Source organism: Ochotona curzoniae, unplaced genomic scaffold (assembly GCF_017591425.1).
Source record: "Ochotona curzoniae isolate NIBS_2020 unplaced genomic scaffold, NIBS_Ocur_1.0 scaffold_3890, whole genome shotgun sequence".
Taxonomy (NCBI): Eukaryota; Metazoa; Chordata; class Mammalia; order Lagomorpha; family Ochotonidae; genus Ochotona; species Ochotona curzoniae.
Genome location: NW_024467115.1, coordinates 29,749,512 through 29,765,190, shown reverse-complemented (window position 1 = coordinate 29,765,190; position 15,679 = coordinate 29,749,512). Strand labels below are relative to the sequence as shown.

Below are 15,679 nucleotides of genomic sequence, written 5' to 3'. Positions count from 1 at the left end.
TTCCTGATGGCAACCTCTGCTGACAGGCACCCTGGGAGGCACCAACTGACGTCTCCAGTCGTTGGGTCCCCAACACCCACATGGGAGTGCTGGACTGGGTTCCCCGCTCCCAGCTTTGCCCTAGACTGACCCTGACCACTGTGGGCAGTGAGCAACGACTTACTCTCGGTATCCCTGACTTTCTAAATCAAATACTGGTTCGGTTTTTTTTTCCCCCTGCCTCTATTCTGGTAAGAACAGTTTTCTTTGTCTTGATAATGTGATAAACTACACTAATGGAGCCTGATTCTAAACGAACCCAACCTGCTGCCGTATCCAGATGTTTTAAGATTCTGCTCCTGGTGGCTTCCACAGCCACAGGTGAAAACGGAACTAGCGATCGCCCTTGTTCTTCCTGACCTTGCCTGGTCTTGGCACTCACAAGACCAGTTAGGACCTGGTGTTTGTCTCTGCCTGCTGGGGCATGGCCAGAATGGCACGGTCGGTTCCCTGTGTGAGAGAACTCCATCTGCTCATTGTTTGGTGGAGCCGATTCGTAACCCCAGGCCTCGATCCTCTGATGGATACAGCCTGTTCCGTTCTGCTTGGGTCCTCTCGTAACTCACATGTTCCAAGCAAAGTGCTCACTTCACACGCGTTTCAAGTTACCAGTGTAATGTCACGTACATTCTCCTTTGGCTACGTCCGCTTGTTCATTCCTGGTATTGCTGACACTTTCTGTGAATTCTTTTCGGTGGTGGTGCGTGTACTTTACAAGACTTTCCTAATCACTCATTTGTATTTGTTTTCTAGCTCATTTTTAAAATTTTCATCTATTTCCATGCTGTGAGGTCTTCTGTGTTGCCTTTTCTTATCTCTTAAGCCCACCCTTGGCTCACACATCCCCAGCCTTTCTGCTTTCCTAACAGGAGCATCCAAGGAGGCGCATCTCCATGGGAAGTTTACCTTGCTCTCCAGCTGTGGCGTCTTCCACCAGGAGCTCATGGTCAGGGAACCTTTCCTCTGGAACAGGCACTGCAGCGCGGCCTCCAGCGCTCCGTGGGCACCCAGAACCAAGACCTTCTTCCCGTCCAGGTTGACACCTACCAACCAAATGATCAGAATGTCAGGGTCTGCCTCTCCAACTTGATTTCCAGGGAAAACATCTCTTAAAAGCCTGACTTTCGGGACTAGCATCACGGGATAGCGGTAACACTGCCTGCGAGACCGGCACTCCGTATGGACGCCGCTTCAAGTTCTAGCAGCTTCACTTTCAATTCAGCTCTCTGCTAATGGCTTGGGAAAGCAGAAGATTCACCAGGTGCTTGGGCCCATGTACCCACATGGGAGAGCCAGAGGAAGCGCCAGGCAGCTAACTTTCTAAAAGGCACTGCTGTCTTTTTTTTTTTTTTTTTTACCATAACTGACTCTTTCATGTTGAGTTTTCTGATAACATGGCTCAGATGTTTGACCTGGACAATCCTTCTAACGATAAAACTGTACATCTTATGGGTTATGGCAAAAAGGTGAACTCAATGCTTACTCATTTAAGGAGCTATCCTGGGTATGCTGCTTTGGTACAGCATGTTTAGCTGCCCTCTGTGATGACAGCTGCCCCTATCAGAGCACTGCTTTGAGTCCTGACTGCTCTGCTTCTCATCCAGCCACCTGCTTATACATTCATGAAAGCAGTGGAAATGGCCCATATACTTGGGTCTCTACCTCCCATGCGAAGACCTGGTTGCAGTTCCAAGTTTCTGGCTTCCTGTTGGTCCAGCTCTGGCCATTGCAAGCCTTTGGGGAGCCAACCGGCCAACGTAGCATCTCTGTCTCTCCTCCCACCTCCCATATTTCAAACATGGAGACAAATGAGAAGTACTAAAACTTCAGTACTTATTTCTTTGTTTTATTCAAGAGGCAAAGAGAGCTTCTTTCCACTGAGTCACTTCTCAAATGCCCCCAGAAGCCAAGGTCGGGCTGGGTTGGAACTCCACCCAGGTATCCCGCGTGCTGGAAAGGACCCAAGCTCTTGAGTTGTCAGCTGCTGCCTCTCCAAGGGCTCACAAGCAGAAAGCTGCAGTCAGAAGCAGAGCTGGGAGCTGAACCCAGGCAGGACGCAGGTGTCCCAAGCAGCATCTCTCCTGCCAGGCCCACTGCCTCGTCCCCATCTGAAACTTAACCTTCTAATGAGACTTTGCAATTCATTTTCGGAATTTTTTAGCCAACTACTGAATTCTTAAGGATACAGAAAGGGCATCTGCTGCTTTTCCATGCAAACTATAGAAAACACTAGTCAACCTTTTATGTTCTCAGCAGGAAAACTCTTAAATAACAGGGTACTTCAAAAAGTCTATGGAATATAGAATTAAGACAAGTTTATTTTGGTGCAAAAAAATTTATTCTTGCCTTGGTTTTTCAAAGCACGCTTCTTCTATGAACTTTCTGAAGACTAACATCTACAAGAAGCTGGACAGAAACTCAGTAACTACATTGAATAACCAAGGAGGAGAATTTATTTCTTTTTGTCTACTGACATAAAAATGCAAAGACGAGGGGAGAGTGCTGAAAACCAGGGGCTGATGGCTGAAAAGAAACTCCATCAACAAATCAATCTAGCTTTCTTTATCCTAGAGCATGTAAATGTAAAATTAAATTCCTCTTATCCAGGCCAATGTTTTTCAATGTGGTGTTTACTGCTTCCCAAGAGAAAAGGAATATGCAAAATGCACTAATCATTTACTCTTACCACTTTCTTTCAAGTCACGTTACAGTCTTCCTAGAAAATTTTTGCATTCATTTGTACCTCTCAAAAGTTATAAATGATCACTTCTGCCTCCATCAGAATCCTTGAGAAATAAATCCTTCTTGGAAAAACAAACATCAATAAATAACAAAGAGCAGTTTGTTGAAAGGAGCATCTTACCTGATTTTTCAAGAAGTTCAATTACAGCTCTCGCGACAGGTGAGACAAAACACTCATGGGCATCCCCACGAACCAGCTTCCCCAGGTTTATGTCTGTTACCCTGCAACAGAAAACAAGAGAAAGGCTAAGCCAACACGCGGACAGAAACCACACAGGCTTAAGTTTTTAGGTTGTAATCCCCCTAACAGCCAAGTCAGTGTCTGAAGGACATACTATGTATGTGCCAAAAAAGTGGTATGTGATAATTTACATGTCACTTAGAGGATCCCGTGTGGACTGTTCAGGCGGTGGGACAGTGACGAGGTGATGTAGCCACAAGGGTTGGAAGTGCATGCATGGCTCAGTGCTGCTTGCTCTGAGCTGTGGTTTGCCCGGGCCTGGATGACAGCCACCAGCGGGATGACATAAAATGAGACCAACCCAAATAAGCCGCTTTCCCATATGAAGTGCTCAGCTCTAGGCATTTGCTTATAGCAACACAACAGACTAGTGACAAGAAGCAGTAGTCTGGAAGCAGCCCACCAGCACACTCCACTCCTGTGCCCACCTTGCACATTCCAGGTCTGCCCACACAGCAGTATGTAGCTGAAGGCCACATCGGAGAGTACTTTCAACAGCCTGTGAGGGAATGGCATGACACCACTGGAGGGAGGTCTGGCCCCAACACCCAGAATCCATCGCACAAATTTGGAGTGACCCAGTGAGACCTGGGATTCAGAAATCTGACTGCTTGACCTCAGTATTTACATCCTGGGGAAATGAAAACACAGTGCCACTGCCCAACTTTGAGGCTTTCCATGCCTTATCTCATTCACATACAGGACAAAACACCTGCGCTGCACTGATGCTCTCAGCCTGGAGCAGTGCCCGTGGTGCTACACGGAAGTGCACGTCTGGGACTTCATCCTGGGCAGGGTGCCCTCCCCAAGGCCGGCCACAGATGCTCAGGACGGTAGCTCCTAAGCCCACCCACTCCACAGGGAGTCCCGTCCCTTGCCCTCAAGAGAATTCTGAGGTGGGAGTCACCAGGACTCCTCTTCCAGGGCATCAGGGATCTTGTCTATGCCATGAGTCTCCACAGAAACCTAGGACAGGTGAGCTTCTGGGTAGCCGACCAGATGGAGGGTCCTGGAGGGAGCTGTCCAGAGAGGACACGTGCCTCGGCACCAACCCCCAGCCCCCACCTTGAGCATCTCCGCCTCTGTGTCTTACAAGTTGGAAAGCAGAAGTACAAGGACAGTTTCAGAAAACCCACGCAAGGTTTGGTTTTGTTTTTATAACATGTGTTAGCCATCAACATTTTGAGAACTCCTTATAGATAGGAATTTCAAAATCTTTTCTCTTTCATTTTTACTGAACTATTTGATCTCTTGTGTTTATACCGGCTTGCAAGTATGGAGCAAGTATGGAGGGGGGAAACCATTCTGGGTCAGTTTTTCCTTCTGGATTTTCAGAGTAGCAAGATGGAGACATCTGAAAAAGTCATCCTAATCTCTTCTCAATGGCAGATCTGAAACGACTGCCCGTTACCTGGAGGCCCTGCAAGCTCTTACACGAGTCTGCCAGAGGACTGCAGGTATCTGGGACTACTCCTGAGCTGCGCTGGTGATACCCAGGACACCGTGAAGGACCAGAAGACAAGAGGCCCAACTGTTGCAGTGAGTGGCCCTGAAGGACTTAACAGAGTCTCATTTTGTAAACTCACATATCATCTTGCTTTTTTTAAAAATGTATATTGTTTACTTACTGGAAAAGGAAAGCAACAGTGAAAGAGGGTGAGACAGAGAGATCGTCCATCTGCTGACCCACTCTCCCAATGGCCTCAACAGTCAGTTCTAGGCCAGGCAGAAATCAGGAGCCAGGGCCCCAGCCAGGATGCTCACATGGGTGGCAAGCGCTCAAGCACTTGAGCTATCCTCTGCCGCCTTCCTAAACACGGAGGCAGGGCGCCAGATCGGAAGTGGAACAGCAGTCACAACTCCAAGTGGCACTCTTGTGTGGGATGCTGGTGTCAGGTGCTGGCTGAACCGTGGTGCTACAACACCAACCTTGCCAATAACCTCGTAACTTTGGGCCACAACAGAAAATACTTCTTCATGTTTCTGTGTCACAGCGGAGGTGGTTTTCATCCCCAGGAAACATACCAACCTCCCCAGGATAGAGAGGCAGTATTAGTATTCATTGTCCTATAAAGTTCAGGTTATATCATGATGAAAAGCAGAGCCTGACATCTGGGCCCAGACATTTACGCTGCCATTGCTAAAATTTCACATAAAACCATAGGCTATGAGGGACTAGCTTGGAGGCGTGGCAGGTAACACAGTAGGCACAGTAGTCACAGGGTCCATCTCTGCCTGTGACACCAGCATCACATGTAGGAGCCAGTTCGTGTCCTGGCTGCTCCACTTCTGACTCAGCTCCCTGCTGATGGCCCGGGAAACCAGAGGCAGATGATCCTAGGGTCTGAGCCCCTCCCACCCACGGGGGAGCCTAGCTGAAGAGGCTGCCTTTGGCCTGGTCTAGCTCCACCCATTGCAACCATTGGGGAACGAAGCAGCAGATGGAAGGTCTCTTTCTGTGTGTAACTCTTTCAAATAAATCAATCTTCAAAGTTCTTCAAACTCCTGAAGTATTTGCAATGACATCTTTCATTACCTAGTGATGGACACAGTTGAAACAAACAGAAAGGATTAAAAACAAAAAGAAATTACTGTAGAAAAATGACTTAGCCATTAAGGTCGCTATCTGCTCCGTTTTCTTACCCATCCACATCTTTTTCTGGCTTCAAGGCATTGAGGACTTTGCTGCTAAGAGAGTTCTCTGGGACCTGAAGGGCAAGACCATGCACCCTGGTATCTTCATTCATCTTCAGGATCTCATCTATGATCTAAAGAGAAAAGACACAAGACAGAACTGAGCCTGTGATAAGGAGACCCAACAGCAGCAGCTACGTGAATAACAGACTGATAGAAGTTTTACAACTTCTTTCTCCTTGTGGAAGACCTGGAAGACAGCATAGTGAAAAACTCCATTTCCTCTTTTCATCATGTTTTGGAAAGCAAAGAAGCTTAGCTGAACTTTTAAAAATGATTTCTCTGCAGCTTTTATCCTTCTATTCTGTGCCAAAACACAAGAACACCAAACCAAAGCAGAACTCTGCAGGTATTAAACATTAAAGACAGCAAGGACAATTTCCTGTCAATAAGCATATTTTTAAGTGCCACACATGGGTTTTGAGCGAGGCCAAGAAACATGAAACGCTAGCATTCCAAGCCTGGCCCAGCTAAGCCCAACACAGTGTGTTCCACTAAAGCTCGGTGATCAACAGCCAGGAGGTCACTCTGGGGAGGACGTCAGCTGTTAACACACTTCCTGGGATACCAGCTACCCATTTCAGAGCACCTGGGCTCAGTCCTGACTCTGTTCCCAAGTTCAGCATCTTGCTCACAGGCACCGGCACCCTGAGAAGCAGCAACAAGTGGGTGAAGTCACTGGGTGCTTCCCATGGACATGTGGCCTAGCCCCAGCGCTGGCTGTCATGGGTACCTGGGGAGTGACCCAGAGGGTGGAAGAGTTCTTACCTGTCTAACTCCCCTTTGGAGTTATGGATGTCCCCATGTTTTCCTAGGGCAAAGCCTGATACAGTCACTGTGAATGCCCGTGATGTCTCATCAATGATTAGGTGAACCGTTGGTTACAGCTGACCAATCAGCACAATGTGCTTGACAAGGAGACCCTGAACACACATCTCTTTTACCTCCAGGTCTCTGAACTTTGGCTCACCCCGGCTGAGCTGGCACAAGTTGCTAGAACAATCAGAGATCTCACACTGTTTCTACCAGTTCCCCCACACCCCTCTCCTCCTTCTGCCTTCTCCTTGTAGAGGAAAAATCCTCACTGCCTACCCCAGGAGGGTCTGCTGGTCTGTGGTCTGCGTATTCACACAGTGACCTGTGGAATCACTTCTCATGGCTTCTGTCACCCTCAGTCAATATTAAAATGAAAAATGGCCAATGAGAAAATTCCAGAAATAAGTAACTCATATGTTTTCCACTGCATGCTATTCTGACTACATGACAAAGTCTTGCACTGTCTTGCTCTGTCCCATCGGACAAGAAAAATCGCTGCCTCCAGGGTACACGCCTACCTGCTCTCCACCTGTCCATGAGTCTCTCAGGAACTACCTCAGTTATCAGAGCACCTGTCTTAGCATGTACTTGGGTTCAAGTGCAAGAGCAGCAATGCTGGCCAGTGGAATATGCCAAAGGGATATGTGAAGTGAAGGCAATATGTGAAGTGCTGGACACATGGGGCCCAGTGCTGTGCCCGGCTCAGGCACTGACTGAGGGTATTGGAAGGAACTCCCTGTGGACACGGGGTGGCTGCCGTAACGCCCTTGCCCCCGCTTCAGCAGTCCCTCTCCTTGCCTGCAAATAATCCTTTTCAGTACCTCACCATTTCTTCTTTATCTGACGCGGGTTGAACGTGGATGTGACAGGGAGAGGAGACAGCTGGAGGAGGAGCCCGAGGCTCCAGGGAATGAGAGAACGCTGCTGCCCAGGGTCTGCCCACTCCCACACTTCCTTCTGTTATTTAAGACCCGGGTCCTTGCAGCTTTCTGTCTCACAGGGGACATCCCAATGCCCTAAAAGAAAAGCCAGCCGAGAAAGGGACCTGTGGCCTCTGGCCCAGTCTCCTCCCACGCTTGAGATGATGCTAGGCAAGGCAGCTGCTCCCTGTGGCAGGAACAGCCACATTACCAGGCATAGCGGTGGGAGGACCAATGGGTGTTTCTTCATCAGCTGCTCCTATGACACTCCAAAGGGGTGGACGTTTGGCCTGGCGTCTGTGGTGCTGCCTGGGACGCTTGCACTGTGTACTGGAGTGTCTGGCCCCTCTCCCCATTCTGACTTCCTGCCAACACACACTCTGGCAGGCAGTGGGCGGCAGCTCAGGTGCTGGAGCAGCTGGCACCTACATTTTATTTCCATGTAGGAGACCTCAATTGGGTTCCCAGTTGCTGGCTTTGGCCTAGCCTACTCCTACCTGCTGTGGGCATCTAAGGAATGAACCAGCAGATGGGATGCTTCCCTCTCTCTCTCTTTCTTAAATAAAATAATAGCAAAAATTCAGTAAATTGTGAAAATACATTCAATTTTTCAAAATCTCACTGAATGGGGACAGTACCATGGCACAGCAGTGTAAGCCTCCACATGCGGTGTCAGCACCCCACATGGGCACTGGTTTGTATCCCAGCTGTTCTACTTTCAATCCAGCTGCCTGCTATGGCCTGGGAAAGCAAGGGAGGACGGATCAGGTGTTCGGGTCCTTGGACCCTCGTGGGAGACCTGGGGGAAGATTGGCTCATCTCTGGCCACTGCAGCCATCCGGGGAGTGAACCAACAGATGGAAGATTTCCTGTCTCTGTGTGCCTCCTTCTCTCTAAGTCAGTCTGCCTTTCAAATAAATATAAATCCTTTAAAAAAAGAGAGAGATTACTGAGGAAACCACAGAAAGGAACCTGAGGTCATCATGACCCACTCATTTATTTTATCCACGGGGTCACTGTGACCCAGGGAGGCTGGGGGAATGGCCCGGGATCAGGCAAGTCTATCAAACAGAACAGGTGCACAGTCAGTGCTCCCAGGGCCTGAAGACTTCCCCCAGACAACACTGCTGCCACAGCCAAAGGAAACCCACAACCCACTGTGGCTCAGGCCTCAGGACACAACGAGAAAGGACAGAGGGCTCGGGCATTTAAACGCAAGGGAAGACGAACGCCATCCCCCACAAGTAAAAGGACTGCTCCATCCCCCCAGAAGATGCTAACGGGCCTGCCAGGTGCACAAGGGAAAACAAGTGACGGGGAACGTGCTCTGTGGTCATTACCTCATCTTCACTGCTCTCCGGAGGAAGGCAAACGTGCGTGATGTTCAGGCCGGCCTGCAAAGGGAGCACAGGGTCAGGCACCACCACGACACACGGTACAGAACACAGGAAGGTCAAAGCAAACAGTCCTCACCTCCTCAGCCAAGTTCTGGTTTACCTCCTGCATCAAGTTGTCATCCCCCGCCTAGGAGAGAGTGAGGAGAGTGTAATGGCATCAAAACATATTGCAAACACAGAGCACAGGACACAGCCACCAGCACCAGGACTCTAAATCATCTCCTCAAAACACGAAAAGAGGCTGCAGTTGTGACACAGCAGTTGCTCAGACACACAGCTCTGGACGCTCTGATTCTGATTCAACTTCCTGCCAATATGTCTGGGAAGGCAGTGGAAGATGACCCCAGCCCTTGGGCCGCTGCCTCAAATGTGGGAGACCCAGCTGACTCCCAGCATCCCACTGACCCTTCTTGGGCCGTGTAGCAAGCTGGGGAGTGAACCAGAGGATGGTGGAGAGCTATCTGTCTTCCCCCCCATTCCCTGCCCTCTACCCCTCAAAAAACAAAATTTAAAAATTAAAGAAAGATGCAGAGAATCTTACTCCTTATATAAAGGATTAATGAGAGAGAAAAAGGGAAAAATGGCTCATATGTATCTTTATTTTTCAGGCTAGCAGACAGAAGTCACTCAAGAAGTCACAGCTCTCCTCTCACGGGGCACACACGGTCCCATAGCCAGCATCCCCTCCCGAGGAGGACCCCAAAGGAAGGGGCTTTAGCGGTTTACCCTTGGGTAGGAAGCCGCTGATAGGCAGATTCACCCAGGACTGGCTGCGAGCCCCCAGCCCAGCTTGCTTTCTGCTGTCCTAACTTGCCTTTCTTTCTAAACACATGTGGAAACACAGCAGCGCAAACATCCTGAGAGACAGCACTGGTATAACTGGAGCCTGCTACGTTGATAGGAGACGTGCAAGCCAAACAGCCCTGTAGCCGTCTACCTGCCAGACTGGGTCAGTATTCTGGCATTACTATATCTCAGCACCTGCCGCCATACAAAGGATGCCAAGAGGGACAGCAAGTCCCGAGCACCATTCAGAACTATGGGGCTGCAGCCCAAAAACACACTTGCATACAGTTCTTCTGACATGCTGAGGACCTGTGACAAGCTGAAAGTGGGTTTTAAAGACACAAAGATGACAAAGACCTAGCATCTGTCAGAACTCATCTCCCTCTCACTTCATTTGGAAAGCACATACGAGCATTCGGACTGCAATGCATACTGGACAAGCAATGTATGTGGGTGCCCACCTCCTGTCCTCTGAAAGCCACCCACGTTCAGAGAGGAAGACTCCTCAAAGACAGTTCCCAGGGCAGCAATGCCTAACCTGGAACCCCGCAGAGGCAAACGCCCAGAGAGGGGAAGGTGAGGCCACTTCCAACAGGATGTTCTCTTGGACTGGAAATAACAGGTACTATTTTATACAAGTGTTTCCTAAACTGACATCCACCCTAAAACAGCGGGACTCAACCACACCCTCGGCTTACCTGAATAATGGCAAGAACAGGTTTAAAAGCAGGGTTTTTCTCTTGCAACAGATTCAGGACGTCTTTTGAATTCTGAATGACTTCTCTACATCGGAAAAGAAAAGAATATTTCACTGTAAATGTGCAGACCAGATGGACACACCAGGACGCCCGGCACCTCGTCCGAAAACGCCTCACTCCTACAGCAATCAGACAAGCACAGGCGTTTGAGTCCAGTGCACAAAGGGAAGAAGCACAATGGTGCCAGCATCGTGGATTATGCCCCCGTGGACAGTGCGAAGGTCGGATTTTTTTTTTTAAGATTTATTTATTTTTATTGGAAAGGCATAAATAGAGGAGAAGAAACTGAAAGGAAGATCTTTTGTCTGATGATTCACTCCCTAAGTGGCCACAATGGCCAGTGCTGTGCCAATCCGAAGCCAGGAGCCAGGAGCAGCTTTTGGGTGTCCCACGTGGGTGCAGGTTCCCAAGGCTTTGGCCATCCTTGACTGCTTCCTCAGGCTGCAAGCAGGGAGCTGGGTGGAAAGCGGGGCTGCCAGGATAAGAACCATTGCCCACATGGGGTCCCGGCACATTCAAGGCAAGGATTTCAGCCGCCAGGCTACCACACTAGGCCCAGAAGTTCGGATTTTAAAAACAGGCAGACGGAAATGGACGTGACCCTGGCAAACATCTCCTAGGGTTCAGTTTTTCTCTTGCATTTATTAAATGGACTCAATGAAATGTCGAGGTTTCTATTTTAACTAACAGTCACCATCCCCCACACAGAGTCTGGGACCCATGGGGGATGGGCGAGTATGGGAGGAGTAAGGACAAGGTTTGGAGAAGGGGCTTGTCATTGGACAAGAAATCAGGGCAAACCCCAGGCCCCAGAGTTTGAGAAAGGTGGGAGACTGGGAAGGGAAGCTACAGAGATACTGGGGGCGAGCGGGGACTTTATGGTATTCTATGGTACTCTGTGAGATCTCACTCTTCTGGGCTCTGCATAGGGACTGCCTGCCCAATGCCCCCTACAAAAGGCCAGCAGGGACTTCACAGCACCACAGGGGGAGCCTGATGCACAGGGGGAGCCGGGCTCTTCCTGAACTGCCCAGGATGTGTGACTTCACCACCCACATCCCCGGCACCCATGCAATAGGAGGCTTTCCCGTTCTTCCCACAGCCCAGTGGCCAGGCCCCAGTGGCTGCACCCAAGCTCTTCAGTGCTGAGACCAACTTTACACTGTCTCACTCTCCCATAAGGCCTTGCACGCACCTAGCAGACCTCAAATATGCAAGGGCAGGAAGTCCCAGCCAGGTCACACTAGCTGAAAGGCCCTGGGCATTTCTCCCAGGCTTCCCACAGGCAGGTGACAAATGGAATCGGAAGGCACTGCAGCTCCGCAGCAGGTGTACACGAGAGGGCTGCTTAGAAAAAGCCCAGGAGGGCCCAGAAGGTGTAGACAAGACATCCCAATAATTCTGAAACATGAGTGGAAACACTGCCCAGGACCGACATAATGAGCCTTTCTCTTAGTTTCGTGAACTCACCTCTTCATCAATACGTATATTCTAGAGACACCTTATCTTTTTCCCTCTAATTGTTCTTTTTGTTTGTTTCCTGTGCCATAGAGCTGGCTCAACTTAAAAACACTCCCCAAGATAGTCAAAATCCCAGAAACATCCAGACTTGCCTACTTCCCAAAGAACTGAAAAAAAACTGTGTTAACGCAGTGGCAGAGCAAGCTAATCCTCCACCTGGCAGTGTGGCATCATACATAGTACCAGTTCCTGTCAGGGCTGCTCCACTTACGATCCAGCTCTCTGCTTATAGCCTGAGAAAGCAGCAGAGGGTGGCCCAAGTCCTTGGGCTCCTGTGGAAGACTGGAAGAGGCTGATTTTCAGATCAGCTCAGCTCTGGCCATTGTGGCCATTTGGGGAGTGAACTAGCAGATGGAAGACTTCTCAAAATCTGCCACTGAAATAAAAACAAATCGTTAAAAAAAGGAAAGAAAGAAATGAATGGAACAGCATAAAAACAAATCATAAAAAAGAAAGAAAGAAATGAATGGAACAGCACTGTTCGTAAGTTGGCAAGAGTGAAGAAGTCAGAATTTTAAACTCGTTGTATGGGGACAGGAAGACAAGACAGGCTCACAAGGCGGTCCAGCACTGTTAACCAAGGAAGCCCAGAAACAGTATCCACAGCCTCTCCCCAGCGCACTGATCCTAATGTTTCTTTGGAGATACTCATCATTTACACAAACACAGCATGCTAGCAAGGAGCTCCCAGCAACACAGATCTAAACAGCAGCAAAGTCAGGGATTTTTCTGTGCCCCTGGGAGAACAATGGCTCTGTCAGCTTCCACTCCGACTGGGCACCAGGCTGGGCGGGGGTGACACAGCTGGGCTGAGTCCCTCTAGCTGGCTGTGCACTGAGCCAGCCAGATACAGAATTGCCCAGTGACAAGGACCACATTCCTCCGTGCTCCGTGGCCTGCTGTGGCCCCCCACGCCAGGGCTGGGAGGAAGCAGCTGGCCATGCTACTGAAAACTGTCCTTTAAGTATCTCGGAATGCGGATTCCATTTTTATTAATAATCTACATGTCAACTTCTCAACTCTTTGGGGGGGAAAAAAGGGTACACTTTTGTTGTTGTTAAGATTCATTTTTACATGAAAGACTTACAGAAAGAGAGAGGGAGGGAGAGACAGAGAAGTCTTCTGTCCACTAACGCCACCTTCGCTACTTTCCTAGGCTACAGTCGGGGCACTGGATTGGAAGTGGAGCAGACGAGACTCGGACTAGCAGTCGTATGGGATGCTAATGATGCAGGTGGAACAGCCTATGACAGCACTGCGCTGGCCCAAACGTGTACTTTTTATAAATATCATGAAGATTTTCCAAAAAGAGTCACTTGTATTCAGAGGAATAACAGGTAAAAAGTACCACAAGCAATTTAACAGTGACATTCAGCACACGATAGTCAATATAACAGCAACAGTAATCAAACTGCTACCCACTGGCTTAACAGGTGGGTGCCAAGGTGCCAAGGGCCATTGGGATATCTGTTAACATCATTTGTAAGAGACACAAGAGTATCAACTTAAAAATCACCGTCAGGGATAGTGTAGCAGGCCAGGCCTCTACCTGCAGTTCCAGCATCCCATATGGGTACCGGTTCAAGTCCTGGCTGTTTCACTTCCGATCTGCCTCACTACTGATGGCGTGGAGGGCAGTGGAGGATGGCTTAACTCCTCAGGCCCTTACACCCACATGGGAGACCTTGAAGCCACTCCTGGCTTCGGATCAGTCCATCTCTGGCCATTGTGGCCATTTAGGGAGTGAACCACTGGATGGAAGATCTCTCTTTCGTTCTCTTTTTAATTCTGCCTTTCTAATAAAAATACATAAATCTTTTGAAAGAAAAAAATTCTGCCTGCTACATATGTATTGAATTTTGAGCCCTGCCTGCAGTTGCCTTGTTGGGGCTAGACCAGAGGGTTTTCTGGGCCACAGGTTCCCCATGCCTGGATCACAGGGTCAGGGGCTTCCTATGGCCAGCAGGGACCTGCATGCATTTTCCTCTGCTTTGAATGCAGTAAGCTCACTTCAGCTGTATCCAGCCACCAAGCTCAAGTGCACATGCTGGTCACACTCACCTGCGGCGTGGCGACAGTCTGTAAGGCACTTCTGACCAGCACGGCCACCTGGCCCCTTGCCTGCCTGCCTGCTGCCTGCCTGCTGCCACCCAACCACCCACCACGAAGGAACCAAGCTGGCGCAACAGGAGTCACAACACCCCGGGGTCATCCCGGCCCCTCCTCTCTGCACAGCCGAGCCCACAGATTCTGGCACACTGCCTCAACGTGCCCCCCAAAGGCCAAGTTCTTGGCAACTCAGTCCCCAGTACCAGCACTGAGGGCGGCGCCTTTACAAAGGAATATGTTCAGGAGTGAGAATGAGTTCTGGACACGCTAAGATAGTTTTGGTCCTCTTCTCTTTCACACATTCTTCTCTCTTGCACATCTGCCTTCGGCCACCAGATGCCAGATTGCCCTGTGCCAGATGCCAGATTGCCTGCAGGCCTGTGGGAAGTAGGTTCCTGCTGCGTCGGAAGGGATCAATCAGCGGTGGTTGGGAAGACAGACTCCAGATGAAGCAGCCCAGCCCGCTTCCCAAAACACCTGTCTTCCCTCGGGTCTCCGAGCAGCCCAAGGCTCCTCCCCAAGGGAAAAGCACCAGTTAAACTAAGGCGCCATGGTAATCTTGAAGTAAGTGTTTTAAAATGTGGGAAGTTGTAAAACGTGTTATGTACAAACATACAGAGAGAAGACATATTAGCAAAGAAAAGGATATCCAGCTAGACCTATCCGGGAAAACGGTGACTCACTGGGGGCCCGGGTCCTGGGAGCAGGAGCTTCTGCTCTGGCAGGGAGGGAGCCCGCGCGCCCGCCAGCAGGGATGGGCCCGGCCTGGGAGGAGCGCCGGGGACCGCGCCCGCCTCGCAGCAGCCTCCGCGCCCGGGCCCGCCCCTCCGCCCGCCCTTTCCCGTCGGGGAGCCACCCGGCCCCGTTGCATCACAACCGGCCGGCCGTGGCACACGTGCGGCGGGGCGTGCAGGGCGTGCAGGGCGTGCAGTTTGTGCAGCGCGGTGCCGGCCGGGCTGCCCGCGTCCCCCTACCTCCCCAGGCCGGCCTCGGCCAGGGGGCGCCCGGCCCGCTCTCGGCGAGCACACGCTGGCCACCAGGCGACCCCAGCGCTCCCAGATCCGCGCCCGGCATCCCCTACTTCCACGGCGGCCCCCTCCCCCCCGGAGCCCTCACCGCCCCCAGCTCCAAGGTGCCGGGCCTCCCTCGCTCACCAGAGACGGGGGCGGTTAAGCCCGGCACTCACCGGACGATCGAGTCCCGCACAGGGGGCACCGGGCTACCGGGGCCGCAGCTGCTCCAGGCCTGGCCATCCTGCAGCCGCCGCTGGCCAAGCAGGCCGTCCCGGCCGCTCCCTCCTCCTCCTCCTCCTCCTCCGCCGCCGCCGCCGCTGCTGCTGCTGGCACGGCAGGGCAAGCGGGGGCCCGGGGGGCGCGGCGGGCGGCCGAGCTGGCGCAGCACGAGCGGCAGGCGCGCGCGCATGGTGCGGGAGGAGATGCGGCGAGGCGCTCCGAGGGCGGCGCGGCGAGGTGAGGCGTGCACCGGGCGCTTCCTCTCGGCGAGCCGGGGCCCCTAGGGGGCACTGCCCCCAGCCGCCGTGACGTCGGGGGGCGGGGGCTGCCGGCTCGGGCGGCCCCGGGTCAGGCCGGGCTTCCCGGCACTCCCCTCCACGCGGGAGATGCGGGCCGGGCTGCTGCTCGTGGGACGCGTCGCCGC

General features: G+C 51.3%; 1 protein-coding gene across 1 annotated transcript in view; it reads right to left on the bottom strand.

Moving 5' to 3' along the window:
• Positions 1–15,445, bottom strand: part of MTHFD1L (methylenetetrahydrofolate dehydrogenase (NADP+ dependent) 1 like) — a 172,854-nt gene extending 157,409 nt beyond the window's left edge. The window contains exons 1-7 of the mRNA XM_040965557.1: positions 15,210–15,445; positions 10,334–10,418; positions 8,926–8,976; positions 8,793–8,846; positions 5,666–5,790; positions 2,903–3,003; positions 946–1,082 (exon numbers count right to left, since the gene is read on the bottom strand). Of these exons, the coding sequence (XP_040821491.1) occupies positions 946–1,082; positions 2,903–3,003; positions 5,666–5,790; positions 8,793–8,846; positions 8,926–8,976; positions 10,334–10,418; positions 15,210–15,445 (789 nt within the window). The remainder of the gene's footprint in view (positions 1–945; positions 1,083–2,902; positions 3,004–5,665; positions 5,791–8,792; positions 8,847–8,925; positions 8,977–10,333; positions 10,419–15,209) is intronic.
• Between the last annotated feature and the right edge of the window lie 234 nt (positions 15,446–15,679).